Source organism: Eriocheir sinensis, unplaced genomic scaffold, assembly GCF_024679095.1.
Source record: "Eriocheir sinensis breed Jianghai 21 unplaced genomic scaffold, ASM2467909v1 Scaffold120, whole genome shotgun sequence".
In the NCBI taxonomy this organism is placed as follows: domain Eukaryota; kingdom Metazoa; phylum Arthropoda; class Malacostraca; order Decapoda; family Varunidae; genus Eriocheir; species Eriocheir sinensis.
The window spans coordinates 481,723-504,700 of NW_026110519.1; the positions used below are offsets into that span (position 1 = coordinate 481,723).

Consider the following 22,978-nt stretch of genomic DNA (forward strand, 5'->3'; position numbering starts at 1 on the left):
GGGATGCTGACCCTGGATTAGTGTTCAGGGTGGGATGCTGACCCTGCATTAGTGTTCAGGGTGATGCTGACCCTGGATTAGTGTTCAGGGTGGGATGCTGACCCTGGATTAGTGTTCAGGGTGGGATGCTGACCCTGGATTAGTGTTCAGGGTGGGATGCTGACCCTGGATTAGTGTTCAGGGTGGGATGCTGACCCTGGATTAGTGTTCAGGGTGGGATGCTGACCCTGGATTAGTGTTCAGGGTGGGATGCTGACCCTGGATTAGTGTTCAGGGTGGGATGCTGACCCTGCATTAGTGTTCAGGGTGGGATGCTGACCCTGGATTAGTGTTCAGGGTGGGATGCTGACCCTGGATTAGTGTTCAGGGTGGGATGCTGACCCTGCATTAGTGTTCAGGGTGAGATGCTGACCCTGGATTAGTGTTCAGGGTGATATGCTGACCCTGGATTAGTGTTCAGGGTGGGATGCTGACCCTGCATTAGTGTTCAGGGTGAGATGCTGACCCTGGATTAGTGTTCAGGGTGGGATGCTGACCCTGGATTAGTGTTCAGGGTGGGATGCTGACCCTGCATTAGTGTTCAGGGTGGGATGCTGACCCTGGATTAGTGTTCAGGGTGGGATGCTGACCCTGCATTAGTGTTCAGGGTGGGATGCTGACCCTGCATTAGTGTTCAGGGTGGGATGCTGACCCTGGATTAGTGTTCAGGGTGGGATGCTGACCCTGGATTAGTGTTCAGGGTGGGATGCTGACCCTGGATTAGTGTTCAGGGTGGGATGCTGACCCTGGATTAGTGTTCAGGGTGGGATGCTGACCCTGGATTAGTGTTCAGGGTGGGATGCTGACCCTGGATTAGTGTTCAGGGTGGGATGCTGACCCTGGATTAGTGTTCAGGGTGGGATGCTGACCCTGGATTAGTGTTCAGGGTGGGATGCTGACCCTGGATTAGTGTTCAGGGTGGGATGCTGACCCTGGATTAGTGTTCAGGGTGAGATGCTGACCCTGGATTAGTGTTCAGGGTGGGATGCTGACCCTGCATTAGTGTTCAGGGTGGGATGCTGACCCTGGATTAGTGTTCAGGGTGAGATGCTGACCCTGGCTTAGTGTTCAGGGTGAGATGCTGACCCTGGATTAGTGTTCAGGGTCGGATGCTGACCCTGGATTAGTGTTCAGGGTGGGATGCTGACCCTGGCTTAGTGTTCAGGGTGGGATGCTGACCCTGGATTAGTGTTCAGGGTGGGATGCTGACCCTGGCTTAGTGTTCAGGGTGGGATGCTGACCCTGGATTAGTGTTCAGGGTGGGATGCTGACCCTGGCTTAGTGTTCAGGGTGGGATGCTGACCCTGGCTTAGTGTTCAGGGTGAGATGCTGACCCTGGCTTAGTGTTCAGGGTGGGATGCTGACCCTGGATTAGTGTTCAGGGTGGGATGCTGACCCTGGCTTAGTGTTCAGGGTGGGATGCTGACCCTGGATTAGTGTTCAGGGTGGGATGCTGACCCTGGATTAGTGTTCAGGGTGGGATGCTGACCCTGGATTAGTGTTCAGGGTGGGATGCTGACCCTGGCTTAGTGTTCAGGGTGGGATGCTGACCCTGGATTAGTGTTCAGGGTGAGATGCTGACCCTGGCTTAGTGTTCAGGGTGGGATGCTGACCCTGGATTAGTGTTCAGGGTGAGATGCTGACCCTGGCTTAGTGTTCAGGGTGAGATGCTGACCCTGGCTTAGTGTTCAGGGTGGGATGCTGACCCTGGCTTAGTGTTCAGGGTGAGATGCTGACCCTGGCTTAGTGTTCAGGGTGGGATGCTGACCCTGGCTTAGTGCTCAGGGTGGGATGCTGACGAGAGTAGGAGCCTGTGGCGGGGGTGACGTTCGAGGGACAGTAGGATGCGGTGTCGGGGGTGGCGTGCGAATGACAGAATGAGGCGGTTGCGGGGGTGCCGTGCGAGGGACAGGAGCAGGCGGTGGCGGGGTTCGCGTGAGAGGGACAGGAGGAAGCGTTGGAGGTGGTGGCGTGCGAAGGACAATAGGAGGCGGTGCCGAGGATGTCGTGGGAGGGATAAGAGAAGGCGGTGGCGGGGGTGGCGTGCTAGAGACAGAAGGAGGCGGCGGCGCGGGTGGCGAGCAAATGACTGGAAGAGGCGGTGGCGGGGGTAGCGTGCGAGGGACAGGAGGAGGCGGCGGCGGGGTTGGCGTGCGAGGGACAGGAGGAAGCGTTGGCAGTGGTGGCGTGCAAAGGACAGGAGGAGGCGGTGGCGGGGATGGCGTGCGAGGAACAGAATGAGGCGGTGGCGAGGTTAGCGTTCGAAAATAGGAGGTGGCGGTTGCGGGGGTGATGCTCGAACGACAGGAACAGGCGGTGGAGGGGGTGGCGTGCGAGGGTCAGGAGGAGGCGGTTGCGGGGATGGCGTGCGAGGGACAGGAGGAGGTGGTGGCGGGGGTGGCGTGCAAGGGACAGAAGGAGGCGGTGGCGGGGGGTGGCGTGCCTGGTAGAGGATGAGGCGGTGTCGGGGATGGCGTGGGAGAGGATGAAGCGTTGGTGGGGGTGGCGTGGGGGGGGCAAGAGGAGGAGGTGGAGGTGGTGGCGTGCGAGGGAAAGGAAGAAGCGATGGCGGGGATGGCGTGCGAGGGAAAGGAGGAGGCAGCAGCGGGGGTGGCGTGCGAGGGAAAGGAAGAGGCGGTGGCGGGGATGGCGTGCGAGGGAAAGGAAGAGGCGGTGGCGGGGGTGGCGTGCGAGGGAAAGGAGGAGGCGGTGGCGGGGATGGCGTGCGAGGGAAAGGAAGAGGCGGTGGCGGGGATGGCGTGCGAGGGAAAGGAGGAGGCGGTGGCGGGGATGGCGTGCGAGGGAAAGGAGGAGGCGGTGGCGGGGGTGGAGTGCGAGGGAAAGGAAGAGGCGGTGGCGGGGATGGCGTGCGAGGGAAAGGAGGAGGCGGTGGCGGGGATGGCGTGCGAGGGAAAGGAGGAGGCGGTGGCGGGGATGGCGTGCGAGGGAGAGGTGGCGTGCGAGGGAAAGGAGGAGGCGGTGGCGGGGATGGCTTGCGAGGGAAAGGAGGAGGCGGTGGCGGGAATGGCGTGCGAGGGAAATGAGGAGGTGGTAGCGGGGATGGCGTGCGAGGGAAAGGAGGAGGCGGTGGCGGGGATGGCGTGCGAGGGAAAGGAGGAGGCGGTGGCGGGGATGGCGTGCGAGGGAAAGGAGGAGGCGGTGGCGGGAATGGCGTGCGAGGGAAAGGAGGAGGTGGTGGCGGGGATGGCGTGCGAGGGAAAGGAGGAGGCGGTGGCGGTAGTGGCGTGCGAGGGGAAGAAGGAGGCGGTGGCGGGGGTGTCGAGGGAGAGAAAGGAGGAGGCGGCGACGGGGTTGGCGTGCGAGGGGAAGGAGGAGGCGGTGGCGGGGGAGGCGTGTGAGGGGAAGGAGGAGGCGGTGGCGGGGGTGGCGTGCGAATGACAGGAGGAGGCGGTGGCGGGGGTGGGTTGCGAGGGAGAGGAAGAGGCGGTGGCGGGGGTGGCGTGCGAGGGACAGGAGGAGGCGGTGGTGGGGGTGGCTTGCGAATGACAGAAGGAGGCGTTGGCAGGAGTGGCGTGCGAGGGACAGGAGTAGGCGGTGGCGGGGGTGGCTTGCGATTAACTGGAGGAGGCTGTGCCGGAGTTGCCGTGAGATGGACAGGAAGAGGCGGTGGCCGGGTTGGCGTGCGAGGGACAGAAGGAGGCGGTGGCGGGGGTGGCGCTCGATAGATAGGAGGAGGCGGTGGCGGGGGTGGCGTACGAGGGACAGGAGGAGGCGGTGGCGGGGGTGGCCTCTGAGAGACAAGAAGAGGCGGTGACGGGAGTGGCGTGGGAGGGACAAGAGGCAACGGTGGCGGGGGTATCGTGCAAGGGACAGTAGGAGGCGGTGGCGGCGTTCGATAGATAGGAGGAGGCGGTGGCGGGGGTGGCGTGCGAGGGGGAGGAGGAGGCGATGGCCGGGTTGGCGTGCGAGGCTCAGGAGGAGGCGGTGGCTGGGGTGGCTTGCGAGGGAGAGGAGGCGGTGGCGGGGGTGGCGTGCAAAAGGATAGGAGGAGGCGGTGGGGGGGTGGCGTGGGATAGACAGGAGGAAGCGGTGGCGGGAATGGCGTAGGAAGAAAAGGATTAGGCGGTGGATGGGTTGGCGTGCGAGGGCCGAGAGGAGGCGGTGGCCGTGTTGACGTGCGAGGGACAGGAGGAGGCGGTGGCTGGGGTGGCGTTCGAGGGACAGTAGGAGGCGGTGGCGGGGATGGCGTGGGAGGGACAGGAGGAAGCGGTGGCGGGGGGGGTGCGTGCGTCGAACAGTAGGAGCCTGTGGCGGGGGTGATGTTCGAGGGACAGTAGGAGGCGGTGTCGGGGACAGCAGGCGAAGGACAATAGGAGGCGGTGGCGGGGTCGGCGTCCGAGGGACAGGACGAGGCGGTTGCGGGGGTGGCGTGCGAAGAACAGGATGAGGCGGTGGCGGGGTTGGCGTGCGAGGGACAGGAGGAGGCGTTGGCGGGGGTGTCGTGCGAGGGACAAGAGGAGGCGTTGGCGGGGGTGTCGTGCGAGGGACAAGAGGAGGCGTTGGCGGGGGTGTCGTGCGAGGGACAGGAGGAGGCGTTGGCGGGGGTGTCGTGCGAAGAACAGGATGAGGCGGTGGCGGGGTTAGCGTGCGAGGGACAAGAGCAGGCGGTGGCGGGGGTGTCGTGCGAAGAACAGGATGAGGCGGTGGCGGGGTTAGCGTGCGAGGGACAAGAGCAGGCGGTGGCGGGGGTGGCGTTCGAAAGACAGGAGGAGGCGGTTGCGGGGGTGGAGTATGAGGGACAGGAGGAGGAGGTGGCGTGGGTGGCTTGCGACGGAAAGGAGGAGGAGGTGGCGGTGGTGGCGTGCGAGTGAAAGGAGTAGGCAGCGATGGGGGTGGCGTGCGAGGGGAAGAAGGAGGCGGTGGCGGGGGTGTCGTGCGAGGGAAAGGAGGAGACGGCGATGGGGGTGGCTTGCGAGGGGAAGGAGGAGGCGGAGGCGGGGGTGGCGTGCAAGGGAAGCGAAGAGGCGGAGGCGGTGGTGGGGTGTGAGGGAAAGGAGGAGGCACCGGCGGGGGTGGCGTGCGAGGGAAGCGAAGAGGCGGTGGCGGGGGTGGCGTGCGAGGGACAGGAGGAGGCACCGGCGGGGGTGGCGTGCGAGGGACAGGAGGAGGCTGAGGCGGGGGTGGCGTGCGAGGGACAGGAGGAGAGGCGGTGGAGGGGTGGCGTGCGAGGAACAGGATGAGGCGGTGGCAGGGCTGGCGTGCGAGGTACAAGAGGAGGCGGTGGCGGGGTGGCGTTCGAAAGAGGAGAGGAGGAGGAGGTGGAGGGGTGGGGTGCGATGGACAGGAGGAGGCGGTGGCGGGGGTGGCGTTCGAAAGAGAGGAGGATGCGGTGGCGGGGGTGGAGTGCGAGTTACAGGAGGAGGAGGTGGAGTGGGTGGCGTGCGACGGACAGGAGGAGGCGTTGGCGTATATGGCGTGGGAAGGATAGGAGAAGGCGGTGGCTGGGTTGGCATGTGAGGGACAGGAGGAGGCGTTGGCGGGGATGGCGTGCGGGAGACAGGAGGAGGCGGTGGCAGGGGGCGTTTGAAAGACTGGAGGAGTCGGTGGCGGGATGAAGTGCAGGGAGAGGATGAGGTGGTGGCGTGGTTGGCGTGGGAGGGAGAGGAGGAGGCGGTGGCGGGGGTGGCGTGCGAGGGACAGGAGGAGGCGGTGGCAGGGGTGGCAAGAGAGTGACTGGAGGAGGCGGTGGCGGGGATGACGTGCGAGAGAAAGGAATAGGCGGTGGCGGGGCTGGCGTGGGAAAGACAGGAAGAGGCGGTGGCGTGGGTGGCGTGCGAGTTACAGGAGGATGAGGTGGCGGGTGGCGTGCAAGGAAGGAAGAGGCGGTGGCGGGGTGTGTGAGGGAAAGGAGGAGGCGGTGGCGGGGGTGGCGTTCGAGGGTAATGAGGAGGCGGTGGCGGGGGTGGCGTGGGAAAGACAGGAAGAGGCGGTGGCGGGGCTGCCGTGGGAGAGACAAGAAGAGGCGGTGGCGGGGCTGGCGTGAGAGAGACAAGAAGAGGCGGTGGCGGGGCTGGCGTGTGAGAGACAGGAAGAGGCGGTGGCGGGGTTGGCGTGGGAGAGACAGGAATATTCGGTGGCGGGGGTGGAGTGCGAGTTACAGGAGGAGGAGGTGGAGTGGGTGGCGTGCGAGGTACATGAGGAGGCGGTGGCGTGCAGATGAGGATAGGAGAGGCGGTGGCTGGGTTTGTGAGGGACAGGAGGAGGCGTTGGCGGGGATGGCGTGCGGGAGACAGGAGGTGGCGGTGGCGGGGGGGGGCGTTTGAAAGACTGGAGGAGTCGGTGGCGGGTGGCGGTGGGAGGGACAGGACGACGCGGTTGCGGGGGTGGCGTGCGAGAGACAGGAGGAGGCGGTGGCGAGGGTGGAGTGCGAGTTACAGGAGGAGGAGGTGGAGTGGGTGGCGTGCGAGGAACAGGATGAGGCGGTGGCGGGGCTAGCGTGCGAGGTACATGAGGAGGCGGTGGGGGTGGTGGCGTTCGAAAGACAGGAGGAGGCGGTGGCGGGGGTGGAGTGCGAGTTACAGGAGGAGGAGGTGGAGTGGGTGGCGTGCGAGGTACATGAGGAGGCGGTGGCGGGGGTGGCGTTCGAAAGACAGGAGGAGGCGGTGGCGGGGGTGGAGTGCGAGTTACAGGAGGAGGAGGTGGAGTGGGTGGCGTGCGACGGACAGGAGGAGGCGTTGGCGTATATGGCGTGGGAAGGATAGGAGAAGGCGGTGGCTGGGTTGGCATGTGAGGGACAGGAGGAGGCGTTGGCGGGGATGGCGTGCGGGAGACAGGAGGAGGCGGTGGCGGGGGGGGCGTTTGAAAGACTGGAGGAGTCGGTGGCGGGGATGAAGTGCAGGGGAGAGGAAGAGGTGGTGCCGAGGATGGCGTGGGAGGGAGAGGAGGAGGCGGTGGCCGGGGCGGCGTGCAAGGGACAGGAGGAGGCGGTGGCTGGGGTGGCGTTCGAAAGACAGGAGGAGGCGGTGGCGGGGATGACGTGCGAGAGAAAGGAATAGGCGGTGGCGGGGGTGGGAGCGAATGACTGGAGGAGGCGGTGGCGGGGGTGGCGTGCGAGGAACAGGAGGAGGCGGTGGCGGAGATGGCGTGCGAGGAACAGAATGAGGCGGTGGCGGGGTTAGCGTGAGAAAACAGGAGGAGGCAGTGGCGGAGATGGCGTGCGAGGAACAGAATGAGGCGGTGGCGGGGTTAGCGTGCGAAAACAGGAGGAGGCGGTGGCGGAGATGGCGTGCGAGGAACAGAATGAGGCGGTGGCGGGGTTAGCGTGAGAAAACAGGAGGAGGCGGTGGCGGGGGTGACGTTCGAAACACAGGAGCAGGCGGTGGCTGGGGTGGAGTGCGAGGGACGTGAGGAGGCGGTGAGGGGGTTGAGTGCGAGGGACAGGAGGAGGCGGTGGCGGGGCTGCCGTGGGAGGCACATGAAGAGGAGGTGGCGGCGGTGGCGTGCAAGGGACAGTAGGAAGCGGTTGCGGGGGTGGCGTTGGAGGGACAGGAAGGGGCGGTGGCGGGGTTGCGTTCGAGCGGCAGTAGGAGTCGGTGGCGGGGGTGGCGTGCGATTGACAGGAGGAAGCAGTGGCGGGGGTGGCGTGCGAGGGACAGTAAGAGGCTTTGCCGGGGGTAAAGCTTGAGGGACAGTAGGAGGCGGTGGCGGGTGTGACGTTCGAGTGACAGGAGGAAGCGGTGGCGGGGGTGGCGAGCGAATGACTGGAAGAGGCGGTCTCGGGGGTGGCGTGCGAGGGACAGGAGGAGGCGGTGGCGGGGGTGGCGTGGGAGGGACAGGAGGAAGCGGTGGCGGGGGTTGCGTGCGAGGAACAGAATGATGCGGTGGCGGGGTTAACGTGCGAAAACAGGAGGAGGCGGTAGCGGTGGTGACTTTCGAAAGACAGGAGGAGGCGGTGGCGGGGTTGGAGTGCGAGTGACAGGAGGAGGCGGTGGAGGGGGTGGCGTGCGAGGGAAAGGAAGGGGCGGTTACGGGGAAGGCGTGGGAGGGACAGGAGGAAACGGTGGCGGGAGTGGCGTGGGAGGAAAAGGAGGAGGCGGTGGTCGGGCTGGCGTGCGAGGGACAGGAGGAGGTTGTAGCCTGTAGGCGTGCGAGGGACAGGAGGAGGCGGTGGCGGGGGTTGCGTTCGATAGATAGGAGGAGGCGGTGGCGGGGGTGGCGTGCGATGGACAGTAGGAGGCGGTGGCGGGTGTGGCGTTCGATGGACAGTAGGAGGCGGTGGCGAGGTTGGCGTGGGAGGGACAGGAGGAAGCGGTGGCGGGAGTGGCGTGCGAGGGAGAGAAGGAGGCTGTAGCGGGGGTGGCGTGCGAGGGATAGAATTAGGCGGTGGTGGGGGTGGCGAGCGAATGACTGGAGGAGGCGGTGGCGGGGGTGGCGTGCTAGAGACAAGAGGAGACGGAGGCGGGGGTGGCGAGCGAATGACTGGAGGAAGCGGTGGCGGGGTGGAGTGCGAGGGACAGGAGGAGGCTATGGCGGGGATGGCGTGCGAGGAACAGAATGAGGCGGTGGCGGTGTTATCGTGCGAAAACAGGAGCAGGCGGTGGCGGAGTTGGAGTGCGATGGACAGGAGGAGGCGGTGGATGTGGTCGCAAGCGAGGGACAGGAGGAGGCGGTGGCGGGGCTGGCGTGGGAGGGACAGGAAGAGGCGGTCTCTGGGGTGGCGTGCAAGGGACAGGAGGAAGCGGTGGCGGGGGTGGCGTGGGAGGGACAGGAAGAGGCGATGGCGGGGTTGGCGTGCGAGGGGCAGGAAGAGGCAGTGGCGGGGGTGGGGTGCAAGGACAGGAAGGGGCGGTGGCGGGGGTGGCGTGGGAGAGACAGGAGGAAGCGGTGGCGAGGGTGGCGAGGAAGGAAAAGGAGCAGGTTGTGGTCGGGTTGGCGTGCGAGAGACAGGAGGAGGAGGTGGCCGGGTTGGCGTTCGAGGGACAGTAGGAGGCGATGGCGTGGGTGGCGTGGGTGGGACAAGAGGAAGCGGTGGCCGGGGTGGCGTGCGAGGGACAGTAGGAGGCTGTAGCGGGGGTGACGTTCGAGGACAGTAGAAGGCGGTGGCAGGGGTGGCGTGCGAATGCAAGGAGGAGGCGGTGGCGGGGATGGTGTTCGATGGACAGTAGGAGGCAGTGGCGGGGATGGCGTTCGATAGATAGGAGAAGGCGGTGTCCGGGTTGGCGTGCGAGGGACAGGAGGAGGCGGTGGCGGGGTGACGTTCGAGGGACAGTAGGAGGCGGTGGCTGGGGTGGCGTGCGAGGGACAGGAGGAGGCTCTGGCGGGGATGGCGTGCGAGGGACAGTAGGAGGCTTTGCCGGGGGTGACGTTCGAGGGACAGTAGGAGGCGGTGGCGAGTGTGACGTTCGAGGGACAGGAGTAGGCGGTGGCGGGGGTGGCGTGGGAGGGACAGGAGTCCTCGGTGGGGGTGAGTAGGGTGCGAAGGAAAGTAGGAGGCGGTGTCGGCGTTAGATAGATAGGAGGAGGCGGTGGCGGGGGTGGCGTGCGAGGGACAGTAAGAGGCTTTGGCGGGGGTAACGTTCGAGGGACAGTAGGAGGCGGTGGCGGGTGTGACGTTCGTGGGACATGAGAAAGCTGTATCGGGGGTGGCGTGCAAGGGACAGGAGGAGGCGGTGGTGGGGGTGTCTGGCGAGAAACAGGATGAGGCGGTGGCCGGGTTACCGTGCGAGAGACATGAGGAGGCGGTGGCGGGGGTGGCGTTCGAAAAACAGGAGGAGGAGGCGGTGGTGGGGGTGGAGTGCGAGGGACAGGAGGAGGAGGTGGCGTGGGTAGCGTGCGACGCAGAGGAGGAGGCGGTGGCGGAGATGGCGTGCGAGGGATAGGAGAAGGCGGTGGCGGGGGTGGCATGCGATGGACAGGAGGAGGCGTTGGCGGGGGTGGCCTTCGCGAGAGAGGAGGAGGCGGGGGCGGGGGTGGCGTTTCAAAGACTGGAAGAGTCGGGGGCGAGGGTGGAGTGCGAGGGACAGGAAGAGGCGGTGGCGAGGATGGCGTGGGTGGGAAAGGGTTAGGCTGTTGTCAGGGCGGCGTGTGAGGGACTGGAGGATTCGGGGACGGGTGTGGCGAGCGAATGACTGGAGGAGGCGGTGGCGGGGTTTGCGTGCGAGAGACAGGAGGAGGCGGCGGTGGCGAGGTTGGCGCTCGAGGGACAGGAGGAGGCGGTGGCGAGGCTGGCGTTCGAGGGACAGGAGGAGGCGGTGGCGAGGCTGGCGTTCGAGGGACTGGAGAAGGCGTTCCGGGAGTAGCGTTTGAATGACAGGAGGCGGTGGCAGGGGTTGAGTGCGATGGACAGGAGGAGACGGTGGCGGGGTAGGCGTTCGAAAGACAGTAAGAGGTGGCAGATCTTACGTGCGAGGGACATGAGGAGGCGGTGGCGAGGTTGGCGTGCGATGGACAGGGAGTGGCGGCGGCGGTTGTGGCGTGAGAAGGAGAAGAGGAGTCGGTGTCGGGGGTGGCGAGTGAATGACTGGAGGAAGCAGTGGCGGAGTTGGCGTGCGAAGGACAGGAGGAAGCGGTGGCGGTGGTAACGTTCGAAAGACAGGAGCAGGCACTGGCGGGGTTGGAGTGCGAGGGACAGGAGGAGGCGGTGGAGGGGGTGGCGTGCGAGGGACAGGAGGAAGCGGTGGCTGGGGTGGCGTGGGAGGAAAAATGAGGTGGTGGTGGTCGGGTTGGCGTGCGAGGGACACGAGGAGGAGGTGGCCGGGTTGGCGTTCGAGGGACAGGAGGAGGCGGTGGCGGGGGTGGCGTTCGAGGGACAGTAGAAGGCGGCGGCGTGGGTGGCGTTGGAGGGACAGAAGGAAGCACCGGTGTGGGTGGCGTGCGAGGGACAGTAGGAGGTTGTAGCGGAGGTGACGTTCGAGGGACAGTAGGAGGCGGTGGCGGGTGTTGCGTGTGAATGCAAGGAGGAGGCGGTGGCGGGGGTGGCGTTCGAGGGACAGTAGAAGGCGGCGGCGTGGGTGGCGTTGGAGGGACAGAAGGAAGCACCGGTGTGGGTGGCGTGCGAGGGACAGTAGGAGGTTGTAGCGGAGGTGACGTTCGAGGGACAGTAGGAGGCGGTGGCGGGGGTTGCGTGTGAATGCAAGGAGGAGGCGGTGGCGGGGGTGGCGTTCGAGGGACAGTAGGAGGCGGTGGCTGGGGTGGCGTGCGAGGGACAGGAAGAGGCTGTGGCCGGGTTGTCGTGCGAGGGACAGGAGGAGGCGGTGGAGGGGGTGACGTTCGATAGATAGGAGGAGGCGGTTGCAGGGTTGGCGTGCGAGGGACAGGAGGAGGCGGTGGCGGGGGTGGCGTTGGTGGGACAGGAAGAAGTGGTGGCGGGGGTGGCGTATGAGGGACGTGAGGCAGCGGTTGTGGGGGTAGCGTGCGAGGGACAGGAGGAGGCGGAAGCCGGGTTGGCGTGCGAGGCTCAGGAGGAGGCGGTGATGGGGGTGGCGTGCGAGGGAGAGGAGGAGGCGGTGGCGGGGGTGGCGTGCGAGGGACAGGAGGAGGCGGTGGCGGGGGTGGAGTGGGAGGAAAAGGAGGAGGCGGTGGTCGGGTTGGCGAGCGAGGGACAGGAGGAGGCGGTGGCGGGGGTGGCGTTCGAGGGACAGTAGGAGGCGGTGGCGGAGGTGGCGTTTGGGGTACAGGAGGAAACAGTGGCGGGGTGGCGTTCGAGGGACAGTATGAGACTGTGGCGTTGGTGACGTTCGATTGACAGTAGGAGGCGGTGGCGGGGGTTGCGTGCGAATGACAGGAGGAGGCGGTGGCGGGTGTGGCAGCGAAGGACATTAGGAGGCGTTGGCGGGGTTGGCGTGAGAGGGACAGGACGACGTGGCTCCGAAATAAGAGGGCAGTGGCGGGGTTAGCGTGCGAGGGACATGAGGAAGCGTTGGCGGGGGTGGCGTTCAAAAGGCAGGTGGAGGCGGTGGCGGGGGTGGAGTGCGAGGGACAGGAGGAGGCGGTGGCGGGGGTGGCGTTCGAGGGAGAGTAGGAGGCGGTGGCGGGGGTGGCGTGGGAGGGACAGGATGAAGCGGTTGCGGGGGTGGCGTTCGAGGGACAGTGGGACGCTGTAACGGTGGTGGCGTGCGAGGGACAGAATTAGGCGGTGGTGGGGGTGGTGAACGAATGACTGGAGGAGGCGGGAGCGGGGGTGGCGTGCGAGGGACAGGAGGAGGCGGCGGCGGGGTTGGTGTGCGAGGGACAGGAGTAAGCGGTGGCGGGGGTGGCGTGCGAGGTACAGGAGGAGGCTGTAGCGGGTATGGCGTGGAGGAACAGAATGATGCGGTGGCGGGGTTAGCGTACAAAAACAGGAGGAGGCGGTGGCGGTGGTGACGTTCGAAAGACAGGAGCACGCATTGGCGGGGTTGAAGTGTAAGGGACAGGAGGAGGCGGTGGAGGGGGTGGCGTGCGAGGGACAGGAGGAAGCGGTGGCTGGGGTGGCGTGGGAGGAAAAACGAGGAGGTGGTGGTCGGGTTGGCGTGCGAGGAACACGAGGAGGAGGTGGCCGGGCTGGCATTCGAGGGACAGGAGGAGGCGGTGGCGGGGGTGGCGCTCGAGGGACAGTAGAAGGCGGTGGCGTGGGTATCGTTGGTGGGACAGGAGGAAGCACCGGCGTGGGTGGCGTGCGAGGGACAGTAGGAGGTTGTAGCGGAGGTGACGTTCGAAGGACAGTAGGAAGCGGTGGCGGGGGTTGCGTGCGAATGCAAGGAGGAGGCGGTGGCTGGGGTGACGTTCGAGTGACAGTAGGAGGCAGTGGCGGGGGTGGCGTGGGAAGGACAGAAGGAGGCGGTGGCTGGGATGTCTTTCGATAGATAGGAGGAGGCGGTGTCCGGGCTCGGGTGCGAGGGACAGGAAGAGGAGGTGGCGGGGGTGGCGTGCGAGGGACAGGAGGAGGCGGTGGCGGGGTTGGCGTGCGAGGGACAGTAGGAGGCTTTGCCGGGGGTGACGTTCGAGGGACATTAGGAGGCGGTGGCGGGTGTGACGTTCGAGGGAGAAGAGGAGGCGGTGGCGGGGGTGGTGTGGGAGGGACAGGAGGCAGCGGTGGCGGTGGTAGCTTGCGAGGGACAGTAGGGGGTGGTGGCGGCGTTCGATAGATAGGAGGAGACGGTGGCGGGTGTGACGGTCGTGGGACAGGAGGAAGCGGTGGCGGGGGTGGAGTGCGAGGGACAGGAGGAGGAGGTGGCGTGGGTGGCGTGCGACGGACAGGAGTAGGCGGTGGCGGAGATGGCGTGCGAGGGATAGGAGAAGGTGGTGGCGGGGGTGGCATGCGATGGACAGGAGGAGGTGTTGGCGGGGGTGGCGTGCGGTAGACAGGAGGCGGCGGTGGCTGGGGTGGTGTTTGAAAGACTGGAGGAGTCGGTGGCGAGGGTGGAGTGCGGGGGACAGGAAGAGGCGGTGGCGAGAATGGCGTGGGTGGGAGAGGAGGAGGCGAGGGCGGGGATGGCGAGCGAATGACTGGAGGAGGCCGTGTCGGGGGTTGCGTGCGAGGGAAAGGAGGAGGCGGCGGCGGGTTTGGCGTGCGAGGGACAGGAGGAAGCGGTGGCGGGGGTGGCGTGCGATGGACATGAGGAGGCGGTGGCGGTGATGGCGAGCGAGGAACAGAATCAGGCGGTGGCGGGGTTGGCGTGCGAGGGACAGGAGGAAGCGGTGGTGGGATTGGCGTGCGAGGGACAGGAGGAGGCGGTGGCGTTGATGGCGTGCGAAGAAAAGAATGAGGCGGTGGCGGGGTTAGCGTGCGAAAACAGGAGGAGGCGGTGGTGGGGGTGACGTTCGAAAGACAGGAGCAGGCGGTGGCGGGGGTGGAGTGCGAGGGATAGGAGGAATCGGTGGAGGGGGTGGCGTGCGAGAGATAGTAGGAGGCGGTTGCGGGGACGGCGTGCGAGGGACAGGATTATTTGGTGGCGGGGGTGGCGTGCAAGGGACAGAAGGAGGCGGTGGCGGGGGTGGCGTGCGTGGGACAGGATGAGGCAGTGGCGGGGGAGGCTTTTGAAAGAAAGAAGGAGTCGGTGGCGGGAGTGAAGTGCAAGGGTCAGGAAGAGGACCAAAAACGCCTTCACGAGGTGTGTCTTGGTTCACCCGCATGAGGCCATGAGCAGTATTCGACTGTTCACGACTGACGCTGGAGAGGAAGCCACCACTGGGAAGTTTGTGGTGAGGGCGGAGGCCAGGAAGCTGCAGCAGGAATACTGTTGCGGTTCTCGAGACCTGAATAGGATGGAGTTTGGCCACGTGACGTGCAAAGGGAACCGCGGCATCAACACCGCCCGGCCGCAGTGCAGGATCATGCCTCCGGGTCGCAAGGCCAAGCAGGAGTACCAGTACGAAAGAGTGGTGCGGCGCCCCACTCCCCCGCTGACTCGTGACCACCTCGGCGCCGCCATCCAGCGGCGAGGCTTCAAGCTGCCGCGCAGTCAGAAGCTCCACCTCATGAGGAGTGCCAAGCTGCACACCAGCTACTCCAGCGGCAAGGACGGCGAAACATTTCATTAAGGTGGGAAGGGACGCTCGTAAACATGATCTGTATCGATCACTTCCTCGTGAATAGCATGCGTGCTGGCCTTGATATTTCGGCCGTGTCCACTCAGTGACGGGGTCGCCTCCACTTCATAACGCAGCGCTGTGGCCTCAGTATTTCGGTAATGGGGATGTCCGTTCCGTCGCGGATGTTGATTTTACGTTGTAAGGATGCTGTTTGATATGTTTCATTTGCGTCTGATATGTTTCCTTTCTAGATTATGTGTTGTGATATGTTTCCTTGCCATGTAATGTCGTGTGATATGTTTCCTTGCCATGTAATGTCGTGTGGTATGTTTCCTTGCCATGTAATGTCGTGTGATATGTTTCCTTGCCATGTAATGTCGTGTGATATGTTTCCTTGCCATGTAATGTCGTGTGATATGTTTCCTTGCCATGTAATGTCGTGTGATATGTTTTATCTTCATATAATGTCGTGTGATATGTTTCCTTGCCATGTAATGTCGTGTGATATGTTTCCTTGCCATGTAATGTCGTGTGATATGTTTTATCTTCATATAATGTCGTGTGATATGTTTTATTTTCATATAATGTCGTGTGATATGTTTCCTTGCCATGTAATGTCGTGTGATATGTTTTACTTTCATGTAATGTCGTGTGATATGTTTCCTTGCCATGTAATGTCGTGTGATATGTTTTATTTTCATATAATGTCGTGTGATATGTTTTATTTTCATATAATGTCGTGTGATCTTTTTCATTTCCATGTAATGTCGTGTGATATGTTTTACTTTCATGTAATGTCGTGTGATATGTTTCTTTGCCATGTAATGTCGTGTGATATGTTTCCTTGCCATGTAATGTCGTGTGATATGTTTTATTTTCATATAATGTCGTGTGATATGTTTCCTTGCCATGTAATGTCGTGTGATATGTTTCCTTGCCATGTAATGTCGTGTGATATGTTTTCTTTTCATATAATGTCGTGTGATATGTTCCCTTGCCATGTAATGACGTGTGATATGTTTTCTTTTCATATAATGTCGTGTGATATGTTTTCTTTTCATGTAATGTCGTGTGATATGTTTTCTTTTCATGTAATGTCGTATGATATGTTTCCTTGCCATGTAATGTCGTGTGATATGATTTCTTTTCATGTAATGTCGTATGATATGTTTCCTTGCCATGTAATGTCGTGTGATATGTTTTCTTTTCATGTAATGTCGTATGATATGTTTCCTTGCCATGTAATGTCGTGTGATATGTTTTCTTTTCATGTAATGTCGTGTGATATGTTTTCTTTTCATGTAATGTCGTGTGATATGTTTTCTTTTCATGTAATGTCGTGTGATATGTTTTCTTTTCATATAATGTCGTGTGATATGTTTTCTTTTCAAGTAATGTCGTGTGATATGTTTTCTTTTCATGTAATGTCGTGTGATATGTTTTCTTTTCATGTAATGTCGTGTGATATGTTTTCTTTTCATGTAATATCGTGTGATATGTTTTCTTTTCATGTAATGTTGTGTGATATATTTTCTTTTCATATAATGTCGTGTGATATGTTTTCTTTTCATATAATGTCATGTGATATGCTTTCTTTTCATGTAATGTCGTGTGATATGTTTTCTCTTCATATAATGTCGTGTGATATGTTTTCTATTCATGTAATGTCGTGTGATATGTTCTATTTTCATGTAATGTCGTATGATATGTTTTCTCTTCATATAATGTCGTGTGATATGTTTCGTATTCATGTAATGGCGTGTGATATGTTTTCTCTTCATATAATGTCGTGTGATATGTTTTCTATTCATGTAATGTCGTGTGATATGTTCTATTTTCATGTAATGTCGTGTGATATGTTTTCTTTTCATGTAATGTCGTGTGATATGTTTTCTTTTCATGTAATGTCGTGTGATATGTTTTCTTTTCATGTAATGTCGTGTGATATGTTTTCTTTTCATATAATGTCGTGTGATATGTTTTCTTTTCATGTAATGTCGTGTGATATGTTTTCTTTTCATGTAATGTCGTGTGATATGTTTTCTTTTCATGTAATGTCGTGTGATATGTTTACTTTACATGTAATGTCGTGTGATATGTTTTCTTTTCAAGTAATGTCGTGTGATATGTTTTCTTTTCATGTGTTGTCGTGTGATATGTTTTCTTTTTATGTAATGTCGTGTGATATGTTTTCTTTTCATGAAATGTCGTGTGATATGTCTTCTTTTCATGTAATGTCGTTTGATATGTTTTCTTTTCATGTAATGTCGTGTGATATGTTTTCTTTTCAAGTAATGTCGTGTGATATGTTTTCTTTTCATGTAATGTCGTGTGATATGTTTTCTTTTCATGTAATGTCGTGTGACATGTTTTCTTTTCATGTAATGTCGTATGATATGTTTCAGTTCAATGTAATGTCGTGTGATATGTTTTATTTCCATGTAATGTCGTGTGATATGTTTCATTTCCATGTAATGTCGTGTGATATGTTTTCTTTTCATGTAATGTCGTGTGATATGTTTTCTTTTCATGTAATGTCGTGTGATATGTTTTCTTTTCATGTAATGTCGTGTGATATGTTTTCTTTTCATGTAATGTCGTGTGATATGTTTTCTTTTCATGTAATGTCGTGTGATATGTTTTCTTTTCATGTAATGTCGTATGATATGTTTCCTTGCCATGTAATGTCGTGTGATATGTTTTCTTTTCATGTAATGTCGTGTGATATGTTTCCTTGACATGTAATGTCGTGTGATATGTTTTCTTTTCATGTAATGTCGTGTGATATGTTTTCTTTTCATGTAATGTCGTGTGATATGTTTTCTTTTCATGTAATATCGTGTGATATGTTTTCTTTTCATGTAATGTCGTGTGATATGTTTTCTTTTCATATAATGTCGTGTGATATGTTTTCTTTTCAAGAAATGTCGTGTGATATGTTTTCTTTTCATGTAATGTCGTGTGATATGTTTTCTTTTCATGTAATGTCGTGTGATATGTTTTCTTTTCATGTAATGTCGTGTGATATGTTTTCTTTTCATGTAATGTCGTGTGATATGTTTCATTTCCATGTAATGTCGTGTGATATGTTTTCTTTTCATGTAATGTCGTGTGATATGTTTTCTTTTCATATAATGTCGTGTGATATGTTTTCTTTTCATGTAATGTCGTGTGATATGTTTTCTTTTCATATAATGTCGTGTGATATGTTTTCTTTTCATGTAATGTCGTGTGATATGTTTTCTTTTCATATAATGTCATGTGATATGCTTTCTTTTCATGTAATGTCGTGTGATATGTTTTCTCTTCATATAATGTCATGTGATATGTTTTCTTTTCATGTAATGTCGTGTGATATGTTTTCTTTTCATATAATGTCGTGTGATATGTTTTCTTTTCATGTAATGTCGTGTGATATGTTTTCTTTTCATATAATGTCATGTGATATGTTTTCTTTTCATGTAATGTCGTGTGATATGTTTCATTTTCATATAATGTCGTGTGATATGGGTTTCGGAGGGAGCAGCAGCCACGACGACGGAGGGAGCAGCAGCCACGACGAGGGAGGGAGCAGCAGCCACGACGAGGGAGGGAGCAGCAGCCACGACGAGGGAGGGAGCAGCATCCACGACGAGGGAGGGAGCAGCAGCCACGACGACGGAGGGAGCAGCAGCCACGACGACGGAGGGAGCAGCAGCCACGACGACGGAGGGAGCAGCAGCCACGACGACGGAGGGAGCAGCAGCCACGACGACGGAGGGAGCAGCAGCCACGACGACGGACGGAGCAGCAGCCACGACGAGGAAGGAGGCAGCAGCCACGACGACGGAGGGAGCAGCAGCCACGACGACAGAAGGAAGAACAGCCACGACGACGAAGGATGCAGCAGCCACGACGAGGGAGGGAGCAGCATCAACGACGACGGAGAGAGCAGCAGCCACGACGAGGGAGAGAGCAGCAGCCACGACGAGGGAGGGAGCAGCAGCCACGACGACGAAGAGAGCAGCAGCCACGACGACGGAGGGAGCAGCAGCCACGACGACGGAGAGAGCAGCAGCCACGACGACGGAGGAAGCAACAGCCACGACGACGGAGGGAGCAACAGCCACGACGACGGAGGGAGCAGCAGCCACGACGACGGAGGGAGCAGCAGCCACGACGAGGGAGGAGCAGCAGCACGACGACGGAGGGAGCAGCAGCCACGACGACGGAGGAGCAGCAGCAGCCGACGACGGAGGAGCAGCAGCCACGACGACGGAGAGCAGCAGCCACGACGACGGAGGAGCAGCAGCCACGACGACGGAGGGAGCAGCAGCCACGACGACGGAGGAGCAGCAGCCACGACGACGGAGGAGCAGCAGCCACGACGACGGAGGAAGCAGCAGCCACGACGACGGAGGAGCAGCAGCCACGACGACGGAGGAAGCAGCAGCACGACGACGGAGGAGCAGCAGCCACGACGACGGAGGAGCAGCAGCCACGACGACGAGGAGCAGCAGCCGACGACGGAGGAAGCAGCAGCCACGACGACGGAGGAGCAGCAGCCACGACGACGGAGGGAGCAGCCACGACGACGGAGGAAGCAGCAGACACGACGACGGATGGAGCAGCATCCACGACGACGGAGGAGCAGCAGCACGACGACGGAGGAAGCAGCAGCCACGACGACGGAGAAAGCAGCAGACACGACGACGGAGGAGCAGCAGCCACGACGACGGAGGGAGCAGCCACGACGACGGAGCAGCAGCCACGACGACGGAGGAAGCAGCAGACACGACGACGGAGGAAGCAGCAGACACGACGACGGAGGAAGCAGCAGACACGACGACGGAGGGAGCAGCAGCCACGACGGAAACACTGAAGAAATGGTTCAAAGGAAAAAAAAACACTGAAGAAACGACGATTTAAACACACACAAAAAAATAAAACGAAAAAAGAATACTCCGAGGAAACGATGTTGTTAAAAATAAATCGGGAATTAAGAAGTGATAGAAACACAACGAAAAACGGAATAAAACATCAAGGTAAGCGTTAAGGCCTTTGGTGTTGTATGTTGGATAGGGTTGCTGACTTCTCTGGGGTGAAGGAGACTCATCCTGAGCAGCATACAGCACCGAGATAACGCGATATAGCTAGCCTTCACAACACAAAGATACGGAAAGTAAATAAAAATAACACCGAAGAATGGAGACCAAAGAAGAATACACCGAAGAAACGACATTTAAAAAAAATACACCGAATAAACGATACAAAAAAAAAATACACCGAAGAAACGATACAAAGAAAAATACACCGAAGAAACGATACAAAGAACAATATACTGATGAGACGACGATAGAAAGAAATATACACTAAAAGAACGATACATAGAAAAAATTACCTAATAAACGATACTCCAGAAAAATGCACCAAAGAAACGATAGAAAGTACAATACACCGAAGAAACGATACAAAGTAAAATACACCGAAGAAACGATACAAAGTAAAATACACCGAAGAAACGATACAAAGTACAATACACCGAAGAAACGATACAAAGTAAAATACACCGAAGAAACGATACAAAGTAAAATACACCGAAGAAACGATACAGTAAAATACACCGAAAACGATACAAAGAAACGATACAAAAAGAAAATACAAAAAATACACCGAAGAAACGATACAAAGTACAATACACCGAAGAAACGATACAAAGTAAAATACACTGAAGAAACGATACAAAGTAAAATACACTGAAGAAAACGATACAAAAGTAAAATACACTGAAGAAATGATACAAAGTAAAATACCGATGAAAGAAACGATACAAGAAAAATACACCGAAGAAACGATACAAAGAAAAATATCGTTAATTAAGAAAAATACTGAAAAACATAAAGAAAGGAAAAAAAAAAAAAAAATACCGAAGAAACGATACAAAAAAATGTATGTTGGGTAGGGTTGCTGACTTCTCTGGGGTGAAGGAAACTCATCCTGAGCAGCATACAGCACCAAGATAAGGCGATATAGCTAGCCTACAGAACACAAGGAAACGGAAATTCATGAAAAATAACACCGAAGAATGGACAGCAAAGAAAAATACACCGAAGAAGCGATACAAAGAACAATACACCAAAGAAACGACAATTAAACGAAAAACAGAAAAAACGGCAAAAGAAAAAATACACGGAGAAACGACGATAGAAATAAACATATAGCAAAAAAACGATACAAAAAAACAGCGATGAAACAATACAAAAAATACACTGAAGAAACGATACAAAGAACAAATAGTGAAGGAAAGATACAAAAAAATACATGAAAAAGAAAATATAAAGAAAAAAATATATGAAGAAGCAACAATTGAAAGAAAACTCACAAACGGTACTAAGAAAAAATACACCAAAGTAACGATACAAAGAAAAATACATCGAATAAACGAACAAAGAAAATACACGAAGAAACGATATTGTTAAAAAAATCGTTAATTAAGAAGTGATATAAACACTTAAAGAAAAGGAGAGAAAATTAAGGCAAGCGTTAAGGCCTTTGGTGTTGTATGTTGGGTAGGGTTGACTTCTCTGGGGTGAAGGAGACTCATCCTGAGCAGCATACAGCATCAAGATAAGGCGGTATAGCAAGCCTAAACAACACAAGGAAACGGAAAATAAAGAAAAATACACCTAAAAAACGATACACCGAAGAAACGATACAAAGAAAGAAAATACACCAAAGAAACGATACAAAAAAATACACCGAAGAAACGATACAAAGAAAAATACAAAAAAAGAAACGATACAAAGAAAATATACCGAAGAAACGATAAAAGAAAAATACAGAAAGAAACGATACAAAGAAAAATACACCGAAGAAACGACGATAAAAAATACACCAAAGAAACGATAAAAAGAAAATACAAAGAAAACGATAAAGAAAAATACACCAAAGAAACGATACAAAGAAAAATACACCGAAGAAACGATACAAAGAAAAATACACCGAAGAAACGATACAAAGAAAAATACACCAAAGAAACGATACAAAGAAAAATACACCAAAGAAACGATACAAAGAAAAATACACCAAAGAAACGATACAAATAAAAATAAACAAAAGAAACGATACAAAGAAAAATACACCAACGAACCGATAAAAATAAAACTCCACCAAAGAAAAATACAAAAGAAAATAAAATATTAAAGAAAATAAAACGACAAAAAAAAAACGATAAAAAAAAAAAAAAAAAAAAAAAAAAAAAAAAAAAAAAAAAAAAAAAATCAAGGCAAGCGTTAAGGCTTTTGGTGTTGTATGTTGGGTAGGGTTGCTGACTTCTCTGGGGTGAAGGAGACTCATCCTGAGCAGCATACAGCACCGAGGTAAGGCGATATAGCTAGCCTTCACAACACAAGGAAACGGAAAGTAAAGAAAAATAACACCGAAGGAAGGATAGCAAAGAAAAATGCACCGAATACTACAGAATAGCACACCTAAGAAGCGATACAAAGAACAACACACTGAAGAAACGGTATAAAGAAAAATATACCGATGAGACGACGATAAAAAGAAAAATACCGTACACCAAATGAACGGTCCAGAGAAAACTTTACCGGAGAAATGATACTACATAAAAATACACCAAAAACGATACAAAGAAAAATGCACCAAAGAAACGGTATAAAGAAACATATACAGAAAAAACGACGATACAAAGAAAAATACACAGAAGTAACGACAGTACAAAAAATACGTAGAAAAAACGGTATGAAGAAAAAGATGCCGAAGAAACGGCGATATAAAGAAAATTCATAAACGGTAGTAAGAAAAAATACACCAAAGAAACGATACAAAGGAAAATACACCGAATCAACGAACAAAGAAGAATACATCGAAAAAGGATATTGTTTAAAAAAATCGTTAATTAAGAAGTGATATAAACATTTGAAAAAAATGAAAAGAATCAAGGCAAGCGTTAAGGCCTTTAGTGTTGTATGCTGGGTAGGGTTGCTGACTTCTCTGGGGTGAAGGAGACTCATCCTGAGCAGCATACAGCACCGAGATAAGGCGGTATAGGTAGCCTTCACATCACAAGGAACTAAAAAAAAAAAAATAATAATAATAATAACATCGAAGGAAGATAGCAAAGAAAAATACACCAAAGGAACGTTCCATATAAAAATTTACCTAAGAAACGATACTACAGAAAAAATACAAAAAAAAAAAGATACAAAGGAAAATATATCGAAGAAACGGCATAAAGAAAAATATACCGAAAAAACGACGATACAAATAAAAATACACTGAAGAAACGACGATACAAGAAATACACCGCAGAAAGGATACAAAAAAAAAAATACACCGAAGAAACAATACTACAGAAAAGACACCAAATAAATCAAAGAAAGAAACATACACCGAAGAAAAGATACAAAGAATAATACACTGAAGAAACGGTGTAAAGAAAAATATACCGATGAAACAACAATACAAA

The 22,978-nt window shown here is 55.7% G+C and overlaps 1 protein-coding gene across 2 annotated transcripts; it reads right to left on the bottom strand.

Annotated features, from left to right (window-relative positions):
• Positions 1–14,727: 14,727 nt before the first annotated feature.
• On the bottom strand, positions 14,728–15,951 carry LOC126989530 (uncharacterized). Of its 2 annotated transcripts, none has more exons than XM_050848106.1 (2): positions 15,144–15,951; positions 14,728–14,963 (listed from the first exon to the last, which is right to left on the bottom strand). In XM_050848106.1, the coding sequence occupies exons 1-2, from the start codon at positions 15,927–15,929 to the stop codon at positions 14,730–14,732; spliced, it is 1,020 nt and encodes a 339-aa protein (XP_050704063.1). In that variant the 5' UTR covers positions 15,930–15,951; the 3' UTR covers positions 14,728–14,729. The 2 variants fall into 2 exon arrangements, with proteins under 2 accessions (XP_050704063.1, XP_050704062.1); XM_050848105.1 differs by having other exon boundaries at positions 14,728–15,053.
• Positions 15,952–22,978: the final 7,027 nt, after the last annotated feature.